The 25,015-nt window shown below is 43.6% G+C and overlaps 1 protein-coding gene across 13 annotated transcripts in view; it reads left to right on the forward strand.

Annotated features, from left to right (window-relative positions):
• tpcn2 (two pore segment channel 2) overlaps positions 1–25,015 on the forward strand; it is a 148,061-nt gene that overhangs the window by 95,998 nt on the left and 27,048 nt on the right. For 9 of the 13 annotated variants that reach the window (XM_037246663.1, XM_037246655.1, XM_037246658.1 and 6 more), the window contains 7 exons: positions 7,450–7,541; positions 8,123–8,204; positions 8,617–8,706; positions 8,799–8,918; positions 14,314–14,373; positions 14,492–14,614; positions 19,448–19,497. In XM_037246663.1, the coding sequence (XP_037102558.1) occupies positions 7,450–7,541; positions 8,123–8,204; positions 8,617–8,706; positions 8,799–8,918; positions 14,314–14,373; positions 14,492–14,614; positions 19,448–19,497 (617 nt within the window). The remainder of the gene's footprint in view (positions 1–7,449; positions 7,542–8,122; positions 8,205–8,616; positions 8,707–8,798; positions 8,919–14,313; positions 14,374–14,491; positions 14,615–19,447; positions 19,498–25,015) is intronic. The other 4 variants (XM_037246657.1, XM_037246656.1, XM_037246659.1 and 1 more) reach the window with 4 other exon arrangements.

Raw genomic sequence — 25,015 nt, forward strand, 5'->3', positions numbered from 1 at the left:
TACGGAAATCTGCTTGCCTCTGTAAACCTAACTCATTGGCAGCAATGATGCGACAACATCCGCCTTATTTTCGGCAGCATTTTGGCGCTACTTTCGTCACATCATTTCTACTTGTAAACTTAACTTACGCGGAGAACTAGTGTTTTTACACCACCACAATGTGAATTTGCGATTGGGTTTTCATCACTTGTAGACGAGTTATTTAGTTAGATAGATCTAGGGCCTACTCAGCAAAAGTTTTCGCCAGCATGAGGATCATGCCAGGGAAACAGACAAGCCGAATATAGTATATATATATATATCATCGGCCCCCCAGACTACTGGTTGGCCCCCCAGACCCCCGGCTACTTTTCAGTGTTTTTTTAAATTTGCCATTCTCATCCCTGTCTTTGGTCAGGAGTAATCATTAGGAAGTGCTTAGACTCTCCTTGCAAACACTCCTATTTGCCCAGTTCAAAAGGGCAATAAAATTGATTGGTGAATGATACAAGATTAGTAAAAAGCGGATGAAGAACAGTCCTTGGCAGATAGCATGATCAGAGCACTCAAACTGAAAGATGTGTCAAATGCAAATTTACTGCCATTTGATCTTTCTTCCCCACAGGTCAACAACTCCATCAAGCCAGGATACTGGGTCGACATCAAGGTCGTAAAAAGGAAAAACTGGGCCAGCCACGGTGCGAGAGACCATTTCAAGTCTTGTTGACTACCCCCACTGCACTGAACGTTGCTGGAAGGCCCAGCTGGATTCACCTCAGGCACTGCAAGTTACAGAGAGTGCTGGACCCTTATTTTCGCAGTGGTGGGGAAGTTCTGACTACAAAGGGGATCCATCGTTTAGGGTGGTGCATCTCAATGTCAGTGAAGAATTCAGCGATCCCCACTCTGACAGGCGATGGGATGTACCATTGTCTCTGCCAACCTAGTAGCAAGGGGGACTCCACATGCCAGGTGGATCCTCTGCTGCGTTGTGGTTGGAGCGTGCTATGGTCTATTGACTCATCCGAATTGACCCATTGACAAAGTCAACCGAAGGAGAAAATGGTCACATGAGGAAAACCATGAGGACTGGTAATGGGACCCCAGAAAACCCATATGAAACCAACACTTGGTACCGGTGTGGAGTTCACTGTGAGATCCTACACAGGAGGGGTGCTATGTGTGTTCCAAACTCCCCCCTTCCTCCACGCAAGTTCACCTGGAGGCCAAAGTGAGGAACATTACTGAAGCGGAATGTATGGCCTCTATGGGAGGAGTTGGATGCCAACACCGTGCTGTCACACTCAGTGATGCTACCCCTACCGCCCTGGACTCACAGAAGGAAACTTGTGATCATCTTTTCTGGATTAATCTCAATGTCTGTTAAAGGACGAACGATACCACAAGTGGCCTATACAAAAAGGCCACCTGGATTGAAGTACATGTGTTACATCCAAGGAAATGGAACCCACAAATGCATTGAGGACGACTGCCCTCCAGGAGGAAACTGGATGGGAACTTTGGACGTCACCGCTGAGTGCCAGGATAGGAGGGCTGTTTCAAGTGGTGAGGGCTCTCCGACCAACATGGCTGGTGGCTTTGTGGTCACAAGGTTTGTCCGATGTTGCCCGCCAACTGGACAGGAGTGTGTGCACCAGTGTGGGTAACAGACCACACCTGAAGATACAGCATCATCAGATGACAACGGCACACAACTCTCCTGGACGTCGACGCAGGGCTATTACGACCTTTGAACCACATGATCCCGCCTGGGGTACGAATGTCCCAGACAGCCATAAAGTATGGTCCGTCAGAGACAAAATCGTTCATGCGCTATTTCCTTGGATCAGAGTTGGAAGACAATCACTCTTCTTAGAGACACTAAACTATTGTTTTCAATCTTTTGTGTATCTCTTGCTGATGGACAAAACAGACATCCTGGCTATTGGACTAATGGTCTTGCAGGACAGGATAGTTCTGGACTTGATGACTGCAGAGCAAGGTGGCGTGTGCCACATTATTGGAACTTCCTGTTGCACGTACATACCAGGAAATAATGACACTCACATCAACGACGCCATGAACTCACTGAGGAACTTACAGCAGGCCATGTCGGAGGACAAGGTCCCACATCAATGAAATTTCTTTTTATGACTACTCTCTGGCGCCTGGTGGCTACTGCTGTTGAAATTTGTGACTCCTGTGTTTGGTGTACTGGAATTGTTGTGCTTATTTACGACCTGTGTTATCCCATGTTTGAAGTCTTCTACCGAAGCACAAGTACAAATACATCTCAGGCGTGTCGAATGTGATGACTTTAATGCGCTGCGGAAAGAAGATTGCGATAATGCTGTTTAGCTGAACATGTTTTACAGAAACTTGATGATTTTACCATCAAAAATCAAATCAAATGGATACAATGATGTACTGTTTGTGTTTTTTATTTTTTGTTTTTCTATCTTCATTATATTTTCTTGCTTATGTTTGTTGATCAGGGGGACAATCATATGATTAACAGGAGGGAAATGTTAGGGTTGATAGATTATCTTGATTGTGTGATTATGTTGGAATGTAGACTATATTCATTAACCAGTTGCTGAGGGGAACAAACTTGTTCTGTTCGTTCCCACAACATCTTAAACAAAGTGCTAAGACCCCTGTACTGGTTGACTAGCTGCTGAGGAAGCAATCAAAGTTGTTCTGTTTCCCCCAACGTCATAAAACACCCCCTGCTCTGATTTGACCAGAGGCCGGGGGTTCACCAAACCTGTCCACTCTCACCCCCACCCTGTTTTCTCTCAATAATTATGCCTTTGCAAGAGGTCTTAGTCAGACTGCTGTCAAGCACCTCTGAACCACACAGGGTGCTGATGGCTTTCTCCGCTTGCAGGCGTAAAATGGCCAAACTGTCTCACGTGTGGTTCTTGCAAATAAGTTAGAGTAAACAACACTCTAACACTGAGCATCCCACCTAAAGCTGCTGCCCCCGCGAAGCGATAGAAGACGGATGGATGGATGGATGGATGGATGGATGGATGGATGGATGGATGGATGGATGGATGGATGGATGGATGGATGGATGGATGGATGGATGGATGGATGGATGGATGGATGGATGGATGGATGGATGGATGGATGGATTTATTTCATCACAAACATTTGCTGATGTAACGAATGTCAAGGTGTGTGACTTTTTCTTAAATGAACACTTTTTGCATTGCTTTAATTTCTGCATTTAATTATGCGTTGTCTTTTTTGCTGCCATGTACGCCCTAGCAACGTACTCCTCATTGCTTTTTGGTGCAGTTGATGAGTTTTCTGACTGTGTGAGTGGTCTTTGAACGCACCCCGACAGGGCACTTTAGCTGCAGAGAGGCTGCTCATTTCATTGAAATCAGCCACAGCAAATCCTTGTAAAATGTTGAAGTAGTCATATAGCCCAGTGATCCCCAACCTTTTTTGCGCCACGGACCGGTTACGTGTCAGAAATATTTTTGCGGACCGGCCTTTATATAAATAAATAATAGATTTATATAACTAAATAATACATTTATATAAATAAATAATACATTTATAATAAATATATGAATACGATGAAATAAAATGATACGACTGGCATAAAAACAAGTATAAACGACATTAAAATAAAACTCACCATTACATTGAATTAGTGGGAGCACTGAGCTTGTTTCTCAGAAACGAGCCGGTCCCATCTAGGCGTAATCGGAGACAATGACACCCGAAGTGGTTAAGGTTTGTCTTTTAATGCAGGATGCTTGGTCTCCATGTGAAGCAGTTCTGAGGGCTTCATTGCCTCGTTAGCTAGCCTGTCGCCACATATTATGCAGAGTGGGCTTGGCGCGTCATAGTCTTTTAAATGCAGCTTTCCTTTTCTTAGAAGTCGTAGCCTCTTCTTCTTCCGTCTCCTCATTGGGCTTTTTTCCCTTTCCGAAGAAGCTTTCCAAACATCTGTTTCTTGCTCATTTTTGCTTGCTTCGCGGGCTCAACTGAGGTGACATGTCACGTGACCGAGACGAGCGTCTTGACCTGAACCGACGGATGTAATTGGGAGAGAATCGCCAATTTTTTATATTTTTCAAAATAAATACTTACTCATTTTTGCTAGCTTTGCGGGCTCGACTGGGGAAACATGTCACGTGACCGGGACGAGCGTCTTGACCTGAATTAATTGATCGTCGATTAAAACAATTTTTTTTTTTTTCTGTGTGGCTTGGCGGCCCGGTACAAAGTGACCCACGGACCGGTACCGGTCCGCGGCCCGGTGGTTGGGGACCACTGATATAGCCAATTTTCCTGGTCAAAAAATACATAGTCTGGGCTAGTAAGTGAAAAATGAACCATCCACCGTTTACCCTCCATTTAAATGAGTCAACCATGAGAGCCGTGCCTTTAAAAACAGTTGTACATTGCTATCACTACCAGCTACATCAATGAGAGTCATTTACATATATTGATGCTGGTCACTTATCAACACAATTGTTTTTCCATTTTCAGTTTTATAAAAAAAAGTGCTTGTGTTCAATGATCCATAGTTGCATGAAGAAGCAGAAGAAAGCAAGTGGTTCTGTCACGAACGGAGTGGAGGAATGGAGCGAGGACGACCAAATGCAGCTTGGACCAGGGTTTATTGCAGGAACTCAAAGGACCAACCCGGCAAACTGACGTGACTAAACAACAAAACCAAAAGGGCTGACCGCCAAAGCGTGAAACAAAAGACAGGAACCAAACAAACCGCGTGACAGTGAGACATGCATTGTCCACATCTCTCAGGTAATGCTCCGACATAGAGTGACACGCAAACAGAACTTAAATACAACACAGGTAATGAGAGGCAGGTGCGTGTGATCACACAAATCAAGGGCACACAGGAAGGGAGGGGCGAGCACACAGACACAGAAACGATGACACATCACAAAACTGTGGACGAGGCATGACAGAACCCCCCCCACAGCCATGCCTCGCCCGTCAGGTGAGTGAGCACGAAACCCACCTTGGCTGGTTCCGTGGCAAATGTGACGGGCTGGAGGTCGAACAAGACGCGGCCTTTGAGTTCCTGCAATAAACCCTGGTCCAAGCTGCATTTGGTCGTCCTCGCTCCATTCCTCCACTCCGTTCGTGACAGAACCTAACGAGCTGTAGCAGGTGCTGGCAATTCCATGAGTCGGGCTAGGCTGGAAGTCAGGTGACGTGGGAACGTGACAGGTTCGACAGTTTACTCGAAGTGCGTTCTATGACTACTCACACATGCGCACCAATCTGGTACTCTTTTGGGAATTATTCTCAAGAGTACCAGTGTGTGTCTGCATGCACGTGTGTGTGCATGCACGTGTGTGTGCGTAGAATGCTGATGAGATACAAAATAACCAGGAGCCAAGTGAATAAGCTATCCTTTTGGGTCCATATACTTGTAAATCTGACTCTTAAGTGCCTCACCAACCATGAACCTCACTGCACGTCACTGTGAGAACCACACTAAAATTGTTATGTGCACCCCTGGACATACAGTATACAAATATCAGCTGTCTGTCGGAAGTCGGGCCCATCAGCCAACAAGAACTCGGAAGGGGGCCCTGTGTGGAAGTTGCTTATATCAAGCTCAGCAAAGCAGTGTTGTTTTTTTTTTTATTAACATGGACATGAATCACCCGCTGTTTCCTTCAGCTCAGGACCCCCTTGAGTTCTGAGCCTATCGTGTCACCTTGGACCTAAGTGGAAATCCAATTTACACTCATGCTACTGTATATATAATGTACCGTAATTTTCGGACTAAAAGTCGCTCCGGAATATAGGTCGCATTAGCCATAAAATGCACAATAACGTGAAAAAAACATATATAAGTCGCTCCGGAGCATAAGTCGCATTTTGGGGGGAAATTTATTCGACAAAATCCAACACCAAGAACAGACATGAACGAGCAACAACAGGCTAAACGATAGGTATGCTAACGTGACATAAACACAAACGAAGAGCTGAGAACGGGCCTGAAGTAACATTCAGAGTTATTTAAAAAAACTATTACATAAATAACCTGTTTATCAAACCATCTGTGTCACTCCAAATCATTAAATCCATCGATCGTCCTTTGTCAACAATGGGTGCGCGTGCGCCCTGACGTCAGCCTCGTCGTTTTTCCACAGATCTAGTATATAACTATATTGTAGCGTTAAAGTACAAGGAAAGACGTGGGTTTGGTAAACGGCTCTTTATTTAACAAAACAAACTTCCAGGCGTGTGGCGGCGTGGACTTCCAGCCACGGAGGTGGAAGAGAGAGCCATAGAATAGGACCGGGCGTGCGTAAAAGCCATGACCGAGCCCCATCCTCCATCCCCGGACAGCCACCCGGCCGAGCGCCGGCCCCCGACTTCTATCCACGGAGGTGAAAGAGAGCTCCGTAGAGTAGGACCGGGCGTGCGTAAAAGCCATAATAGTTTTTCAAACCTTCTGTGTCACTCCAAATCCTTAAATCCTTCAAACTCTTCGTCCTCCGTGTCACTTAGAAACAAAGCCGCTAATGATGCCGGTAGTGCGTGGGGCCCTTCGTCATCTTCGTCATCCCGTGATCAATCTTTGTCCTTTTTGTAAACAACCGCCGCGCCACGCCGCGTCGCGCTGCTGACGTCACTTGAAATTCAAATTACAGTAATCCCTTGCTACATCGCGGTTCGTTTATCGCGGTTCCACTTTTTTTTTTTTTTTTTGAAAATTTTTGAAAAAAAACACATAAGTCGCTCCTTGTTATAAGTCGCCCCCCACCCAAACTATGAAAAAACTGCGACTTATAGTCCAAAAATTACGGTAGTATGTGTAGTATAGTAATTTAATGTAATTAATTAGTAGTATAGTAATTTAATGTAATTAGTTACCACATTGAGTATTGATATTCAAATATCTTTTTCGATTGGAAGAGGAGCCTCTACTCAGATGAAAGCAACCACCGTGTAGTTCTCCCGCGAGACATATATGGGATGATGTGCTTTTTCGTGTTTGGTCTGAACTTAGTATTACAGGTCCTACGGCAGTCGTTCTTAACCTTATTGGCGGTACCGAACCCCACCAGTTTCATATGTCATCAATGTTTATTACTGGTGCACAAAATGAGCCATGCATGAACATCACCTTGTTCAAAGAACGTAACCAACACAATGCATGAACTCAAAACAAATTACATACCTGCAAATCATTGTGACTTCTGTTGTTGCCTTTTTGAGACCAGTTCAGATATGCGTCGTCACAAATTTACACAATAAATCAGGTGTGTTCGGACCTCCGCAGTGGAGGCTCTGCCGAACCCCTGAGACTGACTTACCGAACCCCTAGGGTTCGATCCAACCCAGGTTAAGAACCACTGCCCTACTGAAACAATATAGATGAAAAAATAGATATTTTACTTTTTGGGGGGGCTCACTATCAAATATTTTAACAGTTAGCCTGTTATGTTTGTCATCCAGATGTCAGTCCAAACATCTATCATTAGAAGGCGTCTGGGAATCCGAGCAGCCTTCCAAGTCCTTAGCTCTCATGATGAAGATAACGCTGCTAGGTAAATGAGCACTCTCAGACACATATAGCAATATACTCTAAATGGTTCATCCCTTAGTAACAAATTTTGTTTTTAAATCGTTAAGATGATACGGAACTTTTTGCATACATCATTTACATATGTGATACATTATAACTTGAAACAACTCATCGAAAAAGTAGGGGGCTCTCAAAAGTTTACGTAGGATTTGTACTAAATGTATTATAGTATATATTACTAATTGTAAGTACAGGCATATGATCCTCTTTTCTTTAAGTTACTCTCAGCCTGGAAATATATATTATAAGGTTTTGCCTCACCTCCCCTCCAGCAGCATCCCCCATTCATAAGTGAAGGTATGAGGTTGAATTTGCCACGCCACAAAGCCAGTTTTTTTCCTCGCAGCTAGCACAATTTGGAAAAGGGCCATTACGGAGTAACCAATATACAATGTGATATTGTCCAGTGGGAATTAGGCCTGTTTCAATAAATTAATAGTTATAGTTCAGTGTAGGTTGTCAGTAAAATTTATGAAAACAAAGATATCATACACTTAGCAAGCCCTTAATTGCAAAACGGTATTGATATTGATTTGATTTTAGGGAACGTGTGCCAATTGATGCTGTGCTCCAAGTGATGTCCAGGATCCAGATGCAGAGCTACTACAGAGAGGCGATCACTACTGTCAGTTCATTGTGGCTACATTTAGTACACTAATTTACTACTTGAACCATGTTCTTTGAATTCAACATAAGTGTTCTGTCTGTGATGTACAGTGGTATGAAAAAGTATTTGTCTCCACAAATTTTTAGTTTGTTGTTGCATAATTTCCCCATTTGAATGATTGAACAGTTGCAAAAACAAGAAATGAGGCCAAATACCTTTTCAATATTCCGTAGATCTGCTGCTTCTATACAGAAATTGGGGTTACAATGTTTATTTAAAAAGAAACTGAACATTACTATAATTAACCAAAACCCCAAATCGGTGTACAGTAAGTTGAAATTTCCCCTTAGGGACACCACTGACTATAATAAATTCAAAAGAAACACAACTGGTCAATCTTCCTGACACTTTTGCCTTATGATTATTTCAGAAGTCTCGTCAATATGAAACTGAAGGCTTCATGAATAGAGAGCAGTTCAAACACATATTTGATGAACTGGATAAAGATCGTATAGAAGAGGTACAACATATCAAACCGAATATTAAAAGGCACATCGGTCGTGGTTGTTGGTTTATTGTTGAAGATTGTAAATAGACCTGTTTTCTTCACAGCACCCATCCGTACCACAGTATAACTCTATGGGACTGCAGAAGCTCCAAGTGATCTTCAGCCACTACTATTTTGCTGTATTTAGCAATGCAGTGGCGATGGCCCATGTGGTGTGCATATGTGTAAGAAAAACACTCACCTTTGTCTTTTTGAACATCCACAGTGAGAAAGCTTTTGTCATGTGCAGTACCAATGTGCAGACCACAAGCTGTTTCCTTAACAAGGAGTTTGGAACCATCCAAAAAGCCTGATTGCGCTATTATTGTGTAAAGGTCATAAGAGGATAATAGCTGCACTGTTAAAACTACATTATTTTCCGCACTATAGGACGCACTTAAAAGCTTATAATTTACTCAAAAAATCACAGTGCGCCTTATAATGCAGAGCACCTTATATATGGATCAATTGATGAATTTGTTGGTCCATACTGGTTGTACACAGTGCTCTGCCAAAACGTTTCAGGACGTTTCAGTACGACTAGTAAATTACAAGGTTGCATTGCTTTCAGCATTACAGCAACCGTGGTCAGGGGCGTCACCGAAGTAAGCTACTACTGGTCGATCGCATGACTTTTTTTCTATAGGCTAGAATCCATGGTTGACATACAGGTAAGACTGTCAGGAGGCAATCACAGTGAACCGCACATACGCAATAGACAGTAACCACACCTCCTCACCGCAGCAAGTTCGGCTGCGCATACACAAAACCGGTGCCAAAGCTAACAAGCTAATCAACGCATTAGGCATAAACCCCCGCACTCGCTTTTTTCTTTTAAACTAAATAAAGTTTATGGTCATAAAAAATGAGTGGGGTTGCTGGACCAAGTAAGAAGCCAAACCGTATCACTTTCATACGGAATGGGAGTTGGACTTTTTTTTACCTCATTGACTGGGTTGACATTCCCTTTAGCACAGCTCCATCTAGTGGGTGCATAACACATCCCTAGTCAACCCCAGTTTGATGCAGTAGCTTCTATTCTATGTGCCTTTTAGTCTGGTGCGCTTCAATAAAGGTGCGCCTTATAATCCAATGCGCCTTATAGTGCAGAAAATACTGTACTGTATTATTTAGCAATACAGCTAAGCCTTGATCTATGCAACTTTCTGTCTAACGCAGTTTGGTCATGAACCGCTTTTTTTTTTGTCCTACATGCATTTTACTACTAACCTTAAATAATTTGGAAAACAACATGCAACAGGATGACTGCTTATGCTAGTTCGACAGGTAGGACGTCCCGACATGATCGCTACCCGGAAACTCAGGACATCCTAGATTTTGCAAGGAAGCAATGGACTAAAGTTGTAAGGGCATTATGGACTATTTTAAACATGGAATTTAAGAAGGACTTTTGGGATTACTTTAAACTCATTAACGTGTGCAATGTTTTCTGCGTAACAACGCAACATTACACGTCACAGTTTATGGACGCTTTCTGTTTCAGAGATCAAAAAATTAATTCAAATAATGTTTCTTATGTACATGTGTTGTAGTTCTTTTTTATTACACTGTAATTACTCTGTTTTGTTATTGTTCGGTGATGTCAAGAACAGAGACAGGGCGACCTTTATTGAACAGGGGAAAGGGGAAGTGGAACGCTGGACTGCCGGTCTGGGTGGTGTGGCTGAGCAGAAGAGCGCAGCGCGTAGTCGGAGGCAGGCAGGTGGTCAAGGCAGGGGGCGATCAGAACGTGGTCAAGGACAGGCGAGTAGTCAGGACAGGCAGCGAGCAAGGCGAGTCGGGTCAGAGCACGAGCAAAAACGGCAACGGGAATCATTCGGGCATGGCACAGTGAGCAGTGGCGTCACGGGCAGGGTAAGGAGACGAACTGACAACCACTGGCTTGATTCACTGAGTTTAAATAGAGCGTGCCCAATGAGCCGTGGCAGGTGCTGGTGATTAGCTTGATTGGGGGCGTGGCTGGAAGTCCGGTGAGGCAGGCACGTGACAGGTGAGCGTGGTTTTGCTGTATTAATACAATGTCTATTAGTTTTGTGTTTTGATGTTTCAGTCCAAATACATTTCGTAAAGACTTCCTATAATTTTTAATAATAACATTGTATTAATTTTCACCCAGAAGAAGGATGTTATTCCTCAAGTGCAAACACGTGTATTTCCCTCCTGCAATTTCCCGATCCACGCTTAGAATTTTTTCTCCCTCCAAGACTCTATATAACGCGCTTTTAGGGTTAATGTGATTCCGAAATTCTGGACCCCAAAGTCTGCATAAAATCGAGGCTTAGCTGTACTATTTTTCATGTCCCTGCAAAAGGACCTGGGGCTCCAAATTTAGTGGACTCTTAAAACAAAGATGGCACAGCTTCTAAATAACAGATATACTGGTAAACAACAGATACACTGGTCGAACTGAGATTTGGTGGTTTTTCAAAATCCACATATATATATATATATAGTATATATAGTATATTTACATATATTTACATATATATATATATATATATATATATATATATATATATATATATATATATAGTATACATATATATATATATGTATATAGTATACTATATATATATATACGTATATATATATATATACGTATATATATATATATATATATATACGTATACCGTATTTTCCGCCCTAAAAGGCGCACCGGATTATAAGGCGCACCTTCAATGAACGGCCCATTTTAAAACTTTGTCCATATATAAGGCGCACCGGATTATAAGGCGCATAAAATAGAAGCTATATTGCAACAAACTGAGGTTGACTAGGGTTGCGGTATGCATCCACTAGCCAATAACCAACGAGCCCTCTGTAAACAATCGCGTTTCTCAAACGATCTCCTATAAAATGATCGGAACTGACTAAAGTTCGATCTAACGCATTGGTACTACTTACCTATGTTTCCCTTCCATATCGATCCGTAGATTTACTCGAAACATTAACAGAGCAGCCTATTTTCACATGAAATAGCCTGGTACGTATAGCAGCTATCGTTATAGCATTAGCCATCCGCAAAGTCCCACAAGCCTCAGCTCGCAATCTCCCATGAGCCTCAGCAAAGTGTAAACAATCGCGTTTCTCAAACGATCTCCTATAAAATGATCGGAACTGACTAAAGTTCGATCTAACGCATTGGTACTACTTACCTATGTTTCCCTTCCATATCGATCCGTAGATTTACTCGAAACATTAACAGAGCAGCCTATTTTGACATGAAATAGCCTGGTACGTATAGCAGCTATCGTTATAGCATTAGCCATCCGCAAAGTCCCACGAGCCTCAGCTCGCAATCTCCCATGAGCCTCAGCAAAGTGTAAACAATCGCGTTTCTCAAACGATCTCCTATGAAATGATCGGAACTGACTAAAGTTCGATCTAACGCATTGGTACTACTTACCTATGTTTCCCTTCCATATCGATCCGTAGATTTACTCGAAACATTAACAGAGCAGCCTATTTTCACATGAAATAGCCTGGTACGTATAGCAGCTATCGTTATAGCATTAGCCATCCGCAAAGTCCCACGAGCCTCAGCTCGCAATCTCCCATGAGCCTCAGCAAAGTGTAAACAATCGCGTTTCTCAAACGATCTCCTATAAAATGATCGGAACTGACTAAAGTTCGATCTAACGCATTGGTACTACTTACCTATGTTTCCCTTCCATAGCGATCCTTAGATTTACTCGAAACATTAACAGAGCAGCCTATTTTGACATGAAATAGCCTGGTACGTATAGCAGCTATCGTTATAGCATTAGCCATCCGCAAAGTCCCACGAGCCTCAGCTCGCAATCTCCCATGAGCCTCAGCAAAGTGTAAACAATCGCGTTTCTCAAACGATCTCCTATAAAATGATCGGAACTGATTAAAGTTCGATCTAACGCATTGGTACTACTTACCTATGTTTCCCTTCCATATCGATCCGTAGATTTACTCGAAACATTAACAGAGCAGCCTATTTTGACATGAAATAGCCTGGTACGTATAGCAGCTATCGTTATAGCATTAGCCATCCGCAAAGTCCCACGAGCCTCAGCTCGCAATCTCCCATGAGCCTCAGCAAAGTGTAAACAATCGCGTTTCTCAAACGATCTCCTATAAAATGATCGGAACTGACTAAAGTTCGATCTAACACATTGGTACTGCTTACCTATGTTTCCCTTCCATATCAATCCGTAAATTTACTCGAAACATTAACGGAGCAGCCTATTTTGAAATGAAATAGTCTCGCGGGTACAACAGCTATTCGGTGACGCCCCCTGACTACAGTTACCGTAATGTTGGGAAGCGATGCAACCTTGTAATTTACTAGTCGTACTAAAACGTACTGAAACATTTTGGCAGAGCACTGTGTACAACCAGTATGGATCAACAAATTCATCAATTGATCCATATATAAGGCGCACTGGACTATAAGGCGCACTGTCGGCTTTTGAGAAAATTTTAGGTTTTTAGGTGCGCCTTTTAGGGCGGAAAATACGGTACTCGAAACATTAACAGAGCAGCCTATTTTGACATGAAATAGCCTGGTACGTATAGCAGCTATCGTTATAGCATTAGCCATCCGCAAAGTCCCACGAGCCTCAGCTCGCAATCTCCCATGAGCCTCAGCAAAGTGTAAACAATCGCGTTTCTCAAACGATCTCCTATAAAATGATCGGAACTGACTAAAGTTCGATCTAACGCATTGGTACTACTTACCTATGTTTCCCTTCCATATCGATCCGTAGATTTACTCGAAACATTAACAGAGCAGCCTATTTTCACATGAAATAGCCTGGTACGTATAGCAGCTATCGATATAGCATTAGCCATCCGCAAAGTCCCACGAGCCTCAGCTCGCAATCTCCCATGAGCCTCAGCAAAGTGTAAACAATCGCGTTTCTCAAACGATCTCCTATAAAATGATCGGAACTGACTAAAGTTCGATCTAACACATTGGTACTGCTTACCTATGTTCCCCTTCCATATCAATCCGTAAATTTACTCGAAACATTAACGGAGCAGCCTATTTTGAAATGAAATAGCCTCGCGGGTACAACAGCTATTCGGTGACGCCCCCTGACTACAGTTGCTGTAATGTTGGGAAGCGATGCGACCGTGTAATTTACTAGTCGTACTAAAACGTACTGAAACATTTTGGCAGAGCACTGTGTACAACCAGTATGGATCAACAAATTCATCAATTGATCCATATATAAGGCGCACCGGACTATAAGGCGCACTGTCGACTTTTGATAAAAATTTAGATTTTTAGGTGCGCCTTATAGGGCGGAAAATACGGGTTTTTTTCTCTCAACTGTACGAATGAATTGCCCTCTTGAGTTGCTAACAGTGAAAACAAGGGTGGAAATAGACCGGTGTGCATTAGCATTTACTCGAACATATCGAAAGGGGACTTGAAAAGGGATGGTGCTAGCGGGTGTAGCTGCTGCAGAAATTGCAGCCCCATAGCATCCCGATGTGTGAAGATCTAATTGTGTACTCAAGAACACGTGGTCAGTGACAGCTATTACTGCATATGCACTGTACTATCTTTTTGTGATTTAGGCTGTGTTGGTATTGAATTCAGAAAAGTCCACAGCAGAGAAAGATAACCATTACATGGAGGTGAGCTCGACCATAACATTTCTTTGATGTGTCATACCAGTTTCAACCAGCATTTGATGAGTATACAGAATTATCGTGACATTTATGCTGTACCACTTTCTCTTTCCATCCATAATAGAACACGTGTTTTATCATCTACTACCTGTTTGAAATGTGTGTGAAGATATTCGCCTTGGGCTGGAAAGGGTACCTTTCGTTCAGGAACAATATCTTCGATGGATTCCTCACCGTCCTGCTGCTGGTAAATTAGTGGCACAATCTTCCACAACCACTGTTAATGTTGAATGTAATGCATTTATAATCATCTAGTGCAGGGGTGGCAAACCCACGGCTTGCGAGCCGCATGCGGCCCTTTGCCTGGTTTCATGCGGCTCTTTTACGTTCATATCAACATTTGTGTTTGTGTTTTTTTTGTGCGTGTGGCTTCGCCTGAGTTCAATATGGTATTTCCGTCAAACACGAAGTGAAATCCCGCGGAGGAGGGGCAAATCCATTTGAGGAAACAAATAGTGTCAACTATTTTCAAAAGGGACTGAATTTCGCAAGCGCAAGTTGGACACTTTGAAAAGTCAGGCAGAAAAACAGGTACAGTTTTTCCCAAAAATTACGAAGCACTCAGAGACTGTCACACTTGCATCGCATCAACTGGCTTGGGACATTGCACGGGCTAAAAAGCCATACAATGAAGGGGAGTTTGTTAAAAAATGCCTCAGTGACGGTGTTGAAATCTTGTCTCCTGAAAACGACAAACTAAAACGAACGGTATCAGACATCCAACACAAAGAATTGCTTCGAGTAGCAACAACGGAATACAAGCCAGATTTGAAGATGATTGTTCAAGGCAAGGAATGCACTAAGCAACATGCATAGTAAGTGAATAAACGCTATTGTAAATTATTATGTTTTTGTTTGTGGACTTTGTGGAATTGAGAGTTTGTGTGTGAGACAGTGCACACAATGTTCATTGTTGAAAATGACTGGCCTGTGGTCATAGTACTGTAGGAGTCAATTTCTGTCATTATCATGTTGGTGTGTGACATGATAATGTCACACAATAAATTTGGCTGAGCAGAGGTGTGTGTGTGTGTGTGTGTGTGTGTGTGTGTGTGTGTGTGTGTGTGTGTGTGTGTGTGTGTGTGTGTGTGTGTGCGTGTGTGTGTGCGCGCGCGTTTGTGCGTGTGCATGTGTGCGTGTGCGTGGGGGGGTGTTCATGTATGCTCATGTGTATGATGTGGCTCTTTGCGATGACACAGTAAAAAATGTGCCTCTTAGTCTCTGACTGTTTGGCCACCCCTGATGTAGTGGTATTTACAATGGGTATCAAAAGTGTGCGTGTGCGTGTGTGTGTGTGTGTGGCCAGTGGCGGTTCTTCAGTGTATTACGCCCTGGGCAAGTTTCCATCACTTCAGCGGCTGCAGGTCAGATTTATGAAAGATGTTTATAATTATGAGGCGAAATCACATAAAACGACAAACATTCTGACTAAATACATCATCTTGAAGAATGAGTGAAAGAATATATCTAAATAAAGTAATAAAGAAATCAAAACGGCAACACGGTGACGGATATCTGAAAATCAGAGCAGAGCTTTTAGAAACACCTGGTGACAGAGGTGAGGAAACGGGAAACACTTCCTTAAAGTTGGCCTTAAAACCTTTCAAAGTTAACATTCGTCGCAAACAGGTGGTGCATCAATGTCCTTGAGCATCCTTCATTGTTTGAAAATGAGAATGGTCGCTAGTTTCAATCCCTGCTATTTGTACAAATCATATTCTAAATGCATTTTTTTACAACAAACTTGAGAGCCTCCCCTTCATTTTCAGTGGGAACAGTGTTGTTGGTCTCCCTTTTTTTGCTAGTGCATCATCCTATGGAGTAAAATTTGTTGTGGCAATTCTTAGGATAGAGCCGCGGTGTTGGTCCGTTAATCTAGATCTGTGACGGGTTGATGTTGATGTTCATGTGGCTAAACGTCACTTCGCGTAGGTCGAGCCAAATTGTCCACTCGGCACTCAGTGTCCACCTTTCTTTTCCTTGGGCCACTCATTTTAATGGAAGGATTCCAGGGTAAGGTTTGTGGGTGGCTTTAGCGTAAAACTGTATCTGAAAGCTCAGCGCGCGAATTACGAGAATGCTGACGTCACAGCCCACGCTCTAAATTCGGCACTGATAGAAATAGAGCGCGGAGTGCGCCATGTGCGTACTACTGTACGCACTTGAGAGTGTGCACCGAGCTTTCTGACACGGCTTCCGGTAGTAAATGCGCGGGCGGGCGATTCCCCATCTACTGGGGAAACGCAGTCCTTGCAGGGAAAATGACCCACAAAAATGTTTAATAATACAATTTATTCAGGGTTGGCGGGCCAGATTAAACGGCCCAGTGGGCCGGATGTGGCCCAGGGGCCGTAGTTTGCCCATGTCATAGACGTGTGAGATGTGAAAATTAAATGTGTTGATTTGATTGAGGAGTTTGTCCTTAATGACTTGAAACATCAGGCAAACAATGATCTAGGGCAGTGGTGTCAAACATACGGTCCGTGGGCTGGAACCGGACCGCAAGGAGGTTCGATCAGGCCCGTGTTCGATCAGGCCCGCAGGATCATTTAAAAGTGAAAAAATGCATAAAAGACACGGAATTAATATTTTTAATAATATGCTATTAATGGTTTATCCGCTATGGGGCACACTGTTTTGATCAGAGTAGAAGACAACATTGTTTTGATCAGAGAAGACAGACCCAACACAGCAGACGGTAGCAATGCACCAATTGCTGCTTGTTACAACGTTGTTTCTACCCTGGTCTCTACCTCTCCCCTACACCCTCATTAGCCAAAATGTCATTATCCAAACAGAGAAAAGTAGATATGGAGTGTAGAATTTTCAATGAAAAATGGACCATGTCCTATTTATTTATTGAAATGCACGGAAAACCTTTGTGCTTGGTGTGTTTGCAACAAGTTTCAGTATTGAAGGAATATAATATTCGACGCCACTACGAGACTCTTCACAGCGAAAAATATGACTGCTTGCAAGGACAAGTGAGAAGAGATAAGATCAACGAATTGCAGGCGGGTCTGAGGAAATAGCAGTCAACTTTCATCCAGAGTCGACAAGTCAGTGAAGCAGCGGTAAAAGCCAGCTAACCAATTGCCAGTGAAATAGCATTAGCATCAAAGCCGTATTCCGATGGTAACTTTGTTAAACGATGCATGATGAAGGCAGCTGAACTTGTATGTCCCGAGAAACGACAAGCTTTTGCTAATATTAGCTTGACGAGGAATACTATAGCAGAGAGGATTTCGGACCTATCAGCAGATTTATACAGCCAATTGAAACAGAGTCAAGTCATTTATTGCATTTTCCGTTGCAATTGACGAGAGCACTGACATCACAGACGTGGCACAACTGGCCTTATTTATTCGTGGAGGTGATGACACATTGACTGTTACTGAAGAGTTTCTTTAGTTGGTGCCAATGATGGACACCACAACAACCGAAGACATTTTAGACATTTGTCTAAGGAAATCTCAGGTGTTTCATGAAATGTTTTGTAAAACGAATGTTCATTAAATTTCAACATTTTCCTAATGTTCTTGTGCTTCTTTACAATAAAAAAAAGGAAAGACTTGATATTTTGGTTATTTATAGCAGACTATGGTATAATTTTAACAGTCCGGCTGTCACGAATCAAAATGGAGCAGGGCTACCAAGTGCAGCTTGACCAGGGTTTATTGACGAAAACAAACTAACAGACTCGGTAAACTGACATAACTTACTAACAAAACCAACAACAGGACTGACCGACAAAGACGTGAAACAAAAAGACATGATGACATTAACAATGATCTGACAGGGGAGTGACACGCAGACAGGACTTAAATACGAGACAGGGTAACAAGAGGCAGGTGACTGTGATTAGTACATTGATTGTGAGTTGACACAGGAAGGGAGGGGCGAGTACACATCCCTTTTTTTGCTAGTGCATCATAGTCTGGAGTAAAATGTGTTGTGGCAATTCTTAGGATAGAGCCGAGGTTTTGGTCCGTTAACCTGGATCTGTGACGGGCTTTGTTGATGTTCACGTGGCTGAACGTCTGCTCACACACGTCGGTCGAGCCAAATTGTCCACTCTTTTAAACACACACTTTTAAACACACCTTTCTTTTCCTTGGGCCACTCATTTTAATGGAAGGATTCCAGGGGAAGGTTTGTGGGTGGCTTTAGCGTAAAACTGTATCTGAAAGCTCAGCGCGCAAACTACGAGAATGTTGACGTCACAGCCCACACTCGAAATTCGGCACTGATAGAAATAGAGCGCGGAGTGCGCCGGGTCCATATTACTGAGTACGTACACGCACTTGTTAGTGTGCACCGAGTTTTCTGATACTGCTCCCGGGAGTAAATGTGTGGGCGGGCATTTCCCAATCTCCTGGGGAAACGCAGTCATTGCAGGGAAAATGACAAAAAACATTTTTAATAATACAATTTATTCAGGTTTGGCAGGCCGGATTAAACGGCCCAGTGGGCCAGATGTGGCCCGCGGGCCGTAGTTTGCCCATGTCTGATCTATGCGCCAAAATATTTTTAAAAAGCTCCTGTAAATGCAACTGTGAAGGAGTGCACGACACAGAAACAGATGGCCATTAACAGTAGACACCATCAGGGAGAAACTCGCGGGCAGGGTTTAAATACAGAAGTTAACAAGAGGGAGTAGGTGACAGTCGTTACGGTGATTACGGTGGCTGGGGGAAAGTTGCTGGCTGGGTGACATGTGGCATGGGCACGTGACAAAAGCATTCAATAATTTGGGGAGAAGCATAATCTACATAAAAACCAGTTTTTTAAATTTAACACGTACCAAGTGTGGGAATTGACACTCGTAGTAATCATATCCAAGACACACACTTCTTGCATGCACACAATCTGTTAGTTTGAACACAAAATGTATTGCCTGCTTTTTGAGATCTTAGTATGTCATGCCCTCTGTGTTCTAACAGGATGTCTCTTTTATTTAGTTTGATTAATTTATTTTGCTGTATTTGTCACTAAATCTTTTTTTTTTTTCTATCATTAGGTCCTGCAGATAACTATTTATGTCACCTACGGGCTTACTCACTCACATATGTAAGTTTTATTTAATTTTTAATGTTAGACTGATTATAATCCCTCAAGGAGGAATTAATTTTACTCTGTATATATTTTGTGTTGCACACTACACACATAGACCATGCAGACCTGCAAGAGAAATGTCAGTGAAAAGGGGGCACGCCAACATTGCTGAACCTCTACTGCACAGGTGTCAAACTCAAAGCCCGGGGGGCAGATACAGCCCGCCACATCATTTTATGTGGCCCGCTAAGACAAATTGTGCATCAAATTTGTGTCATTACTAGAATTGCATATTGTCTTCACTTTTAATAATATCTTTTTTTTAAATGTTTGACCAGATTTTACTCGTCTGATTTGAAATTGAGTTATTTGTCAGTTTGTTTTGTAGCTTTTACTGTATATAATATGAGGTGCTCATACATTTATATGGGTTGACAGTCATAATGGCCCTCCGAAAGAAGCTATGACTACAATGCGACCCGTGAAAAAAATGAGTTTGACACCCCTGCTCTACTGCAATTGGTTGGGGTTGGAGCCTTGCTTGGACACCCTTGAGCGTAGCCAGAAAGCAGATTTGCATAGCTTCAACAAACTAACTGCCATTTCTTTTTAAGTTTTGTCCACTGCTTGAACAATTCCCCTCCAATTCTCAAATCCAAGTCATTGCAGAAAAGCTGTTATCACTCAATATTGTTGTGTAATATAATCAATTAAGGAAATTGTGAATTGTGTTTTGAGCTATTTGAATACGCAAGGCAAGGCCAAGGCCAAGGCCAAGGCCAAGGCCAAGGGCAAGCCAAGGGCAAGCCAAGCCAAGGGCAAGCCAAGCCAAGGGCAAGCCAAGCCAAGGCAAGCCAAGCCAAGCCAAGCCAAGCCAAGCCAAGCCAAGGCAAGGCAAGCCAAGGCATCAAAGAAAAAGAAAACATTAAAAGCATCAAGGTACAGTTAAAAACATTAAAAACAGTTGATTAAAATTTAATTCAGTGCAGTATAAGTTAAGGTAAAATCAGCTGTCGATTCCGGACCTACGTGCGCCGCTGATGTCAGCCTTGTTGTCAGTTGGCGGCTCCAATTATTCCACAGATCAATGTATATAACTATATTGTAGCGTTATCAAAGTACCAGGCAAGACGTGGGTTTGGTAACCGGCTCTTTATTTCACAAATCAAGAGCTCAACATGTGAGCCAACACGCAAGCACCCTGGATCGCTCTTTCCGCCCCCCCCCTGCTGCCTTCAAAGCCTCCCTAGAAAATCGGAAACTACTGAAGTCTAACAACATTAAAGATTAAAGATTCAGATTAAAGTCCCAATGATCGTCACACACACACCTGGGTGTGGTGAAATTTGTCCTCTGCATTTAACCCATCCCCGTGTGATTTTAATCCATCCCCTGGGGGAGAGGGGAGCAGTGAGCAGCAGCGGTGCCGCGCTCGGGAATCAGTTGGTGATCTAACCCCCCAATTCCAACCCTTAATGCTGAGTGCCAAGCAGGGAGGCAATGGGTCCCATTTTTATAGTCTTTGGTATGACCCGGCCGGGGTTTGAACCCACAACCTTCCAGTCTCAGGGCGGACACTCTACCACTAGGCCACTGAGCTGGTACACGTTGCTACTCTAAATAAACTATATATCAAATGACTATAACATAAATAGCAAGTATCGAATAATCTGTGTCACTCCAAATCATTAAATCTCCCGACTTCGGAAGTCAGTGAATGGAACTCATTGTCTCTCAGGCTCCAATTATTCCACAGCCATAGTGCGCCCTCATGCGGTTTAAAGTGAAAATAACATGTGAAGTGATCAACTATACTAGTAAGTAAGTAAAGTGTTAATGATCAAGTAAAAATTTGTGAAAAAATTCACATATAAGTCGCTCCTGAGTATGAGTCGCCCCCCCACCCAAATTCGGGAAAAAAACGCGACTTATAGTCCGAAAAATACGGTGTAACAGCAAAACAAAATCAAACATTTGAAAATGTTCATTAATGCAATCAATACTTGGTTGGGAATCCTTTTGCACGGATTACTGCATCAATGCGGCGTGGCATGGAGGCAATCAGCCTTTGGCATTGCTGAGGTGTTATGGATGCCCAGGATGCTTCAATAGCAGCCTTTAGCTCATTTGCATTGTTGGGTCAGGTGTCTTTCAGCTTCTTCTTCACAACACCCCGCAAATTCTCTATGGGGTTCAGGTCAGGGGAATTGACAGGCCAATCGAGGACAGTAATGCCATGGTCAGTACACCATTTACTGGTGGTTTTGGCACTGTGGGCAGGTGCCAGATCATGCTGGAAAATGAGATCATCAGCTCCATAGAGCTTTTCAGCAGAACTTGGGGGAACTTCACACTGGATTTCAAGCAACTTGGATTTTGCTCCTCTCCAGCCTTTCTCCAGATTCTGGCGCCTTGACTTCCAAATGAAATACAAAACTTGCTTTCATCTGAAAAGAGGACTTTGGACCACTCTGCAACTGTCCAGTGCTTCTTTTCCATAGCCCAAGTCAGACGCTTCTTCCGTTGTCTTGAGTTCAGAAGTGGCTTGACCATGGGAATACGGCTATTATTGCCCATTTCCCGGTGTGGCTTTTGATACCTGGACTCCAGCTTCAGTTCACTGTCTTTGAATCTCCCCCAAATTCTGGAAGCGACTCTTCTTCACAGTGCTGTTAAGGCTGCGGTCATCTCTCTTGGTTGTGCAGCGTTTCCTGCCACATTTCCCCCTTCCAACAGACTTTTTGTGGATGTGCTTTGAAACTGCACTCTGTGAACAGCTTGCTCTTTGAGAAATTTCTTTTTGTGTCTTACCCTCCTGATGGAGGCTGTCAATGATGGTCCTCTGGACAGCAGTCAGATACAGCGGTCCCCATACTTGTGATTTAGTTTACTGAACCAAGCTGAGTGTTTTTCAAGGCTCAGGAAACCCTTGCAGGTGTTTCGAGTTAATTAGACGATTCAAGTGATTCGTTGAATACCCTACCAGTATACTTTTTCATGATTTACAGCATATGTTGAATCGTTGGTTTAATGGATAAAGTGAGAAAGGGGTAGGAATCTAAAAAGCTATGCTTCCTCCTACTCCTTTTCGAGCATTCTTTATTGATTTATTTACTTATGTATTATTATTATTATTATTAATTTATTTATTTAATTTATTTATTTCTATTTGTTGGTTTATTTTTTTGTTTGTTTGTTGTATGGACTTATGTGGCACTTTAGAATTTATTTGTTTTGTTTTTTTGTTTTTCTTTTTTGTTTTGGATGTTCGAAATAAAGATATCAATCAATCAATCAATCAATATTCTAATATTTTGAGATAGGATATTTGAGTTTTCTTAAGATGTATCATCATCATCATTGGTTTAAAGTCCGCTTTCCAGGCGCCGCTGGGTTGGACTGGGTTCTCGATCTGGCTTTCTTCCACCGGGAACGGTCCATGGCCATCTCGTGGTTGATGCCGAGTGCCTTCATGTCGGCTGCCACGGTCGTCTGCCAGGTCTTTTTAGGTTGGCCACTGGGTCTTGTTCCCTCTACGTTATACGACATAACTTTCTTCACCCAGTCGTTCTCGTCCTTCCTCACTACATGTCCGTACCATCGCAGTCTGCCTCTCCTCACCACATCCACTATGGCCTCCACTCCCATCTTCTTTCTCAGCTCTGCACTGGTCTTTTCCTCCCTCATTGACACACCACACATCCATCTGATCATCCTCATTTCTGCTCTGTTTAGTTTGTCTTCGTGTTCTGTTTTCAGGGCCCGTGCCTCACTTCCGTACGTCATACTACTTCTGACGCAGGCTGAGTACACTTGGCCTCTCATCTTCAGGAATGGGGCCTTAGATGTTAAGGGCATGAGTTCCCTGAATTTCTTCCACCCGCTTCTCACCCTTGTGGTCACTGCTAGGTCCACCCCCCCATCAGCGTTAAGCATGTCTCCAAGGTAGCAGAAGCTGTCCACCACCTCGTACATCTCCCCATCTACCACGAGCCCCTCTTGCTCAGCTGGGTCTGCTTGGGCGACTTCTCCCCTGCACCGCTTGCATTGGAAGGTCTCACTTGCAGCTAGTAGGCTGCCTTTTACTCCGCTGCATCTTCGGTCTACCCATCTCTGACAACCCTTGCACCGGATAGAGTTAGCTTGCACTCCCTTCCCGCAAACTCCACATGGCCATGCTCCTGACTGCGATATCACTCCCAGGCCAGCACCACCGACCATGACCTTTGATTTTGCCGCATTCACCTTCATTCCTTTCACTTCCAGGCATGTCTTCCAGGCCGCTAGCTTCCTAGCTAGGTCTTCTCGACTGTGAGCCATCAATACCAGGTCATCCGCGTAGAGCAGCTCCCATGGTAGTCCACCCCTCACTTCCCTCGATACCACATCCATCACGATAGCAAACAGTAATGGGCTGAGCACTGATCCCTGGTGCACCCCTACCCTTACTTCAAACCCATTACTGTCGCCAACTCCTGTTCTAACAGTTGTGCAGGCTCTGCAGTAGAGAGCCATCACAGCCTTAACCAGTCCCTCTTCCATGCCCGACTTCCTTAGGGCCCACCTCACCACCTCCCTTGGCACCCTGTCGAACGCTTTTTCCAGGTCAACAAAAGCGAAGTACAACCTCTTCCTCTTCTCCTGGTGTTTCTCTTGCATCTGTCGGATGACAAAAATTGCATCTGTTGTACCTTTACCAGGCATGAAGCCATACTGCATCTCATCCACCTCTACCCGTGACCTCACCCTCCTTTCCAACACCCTCTCTAATAGCTTCATTCCATGCTCCAGCAGCTTTATGGCCCTGTATGACCCGCATGCGAGTGGGTCCCCCTTCCCTTTGAATAGAGGCACCAGGACGCTTCTTGTCCAGTCCTCCGGAATGTGCCCCTCAGCGATGACACAGTTACACAGGTCAGTCATCCACTGCACACCGACGTCTCCCGCTGCCTTTAGCATCTCTGCCACCACTCCAGATGGTCCAGCTGCCTTTCCATCCTTCATGGCCTTCATGGCTTTCCCCACTTCTGTTTGCGTGATCGGGCCACATTCACCCTCCACTTCGTCGCATCCCACCTCTCCATCCCAGTCATTCTACACATTCAGCAGCTTCTCCATGTACCTTCGCCATACTTCCTTCACTCCTCTGTTGTCTGTCACGATGTTGCCATCCTCATCCTTCACACAGTTTGCACCGGTCACATCACGCCTCTCCTTAACCATTTGCTTCGCTATCTTGAAGAAGCTCTTTTGTCCTCTCTCACTCTCCAATTCACTTGCAAATTCTTTCCTCTTGGTCTCTTGGGCCTCCCACACTGCTGTCCGTGACACCCTCCTTGCCTCTACATACCGCGCTCGGTCTGCCTCCCTTTTAGATTTCTTCCATACTTTATGGCACCTCCTCTTCTCATTCACCGCTCTTTCGACGCTGTCATTCCACCACCATGTCTCTCTTTGTCTTGCTTTACCCTTTGACCATCCGCACACCTCCTCTGTAGCTTCAAGCAGAGCCTTCTTCATTGCCTGCCACTTG

The sequence above is a fragment of the Syngnathus acus genome, chromosome 3, assembly GCF_901709675.1.
Source record: "Syngnathus acus chromosome 3, fSynAcu1.2, whole genome shotgun sequence".
NCBI classification, from domain to species: domain Eukaryota; kingdom Metazoa; phylum Chordata; class Actinopteri; order Syngnathiformes; family Syngnathidae; genus Syngnathus; species Syngnathus acus.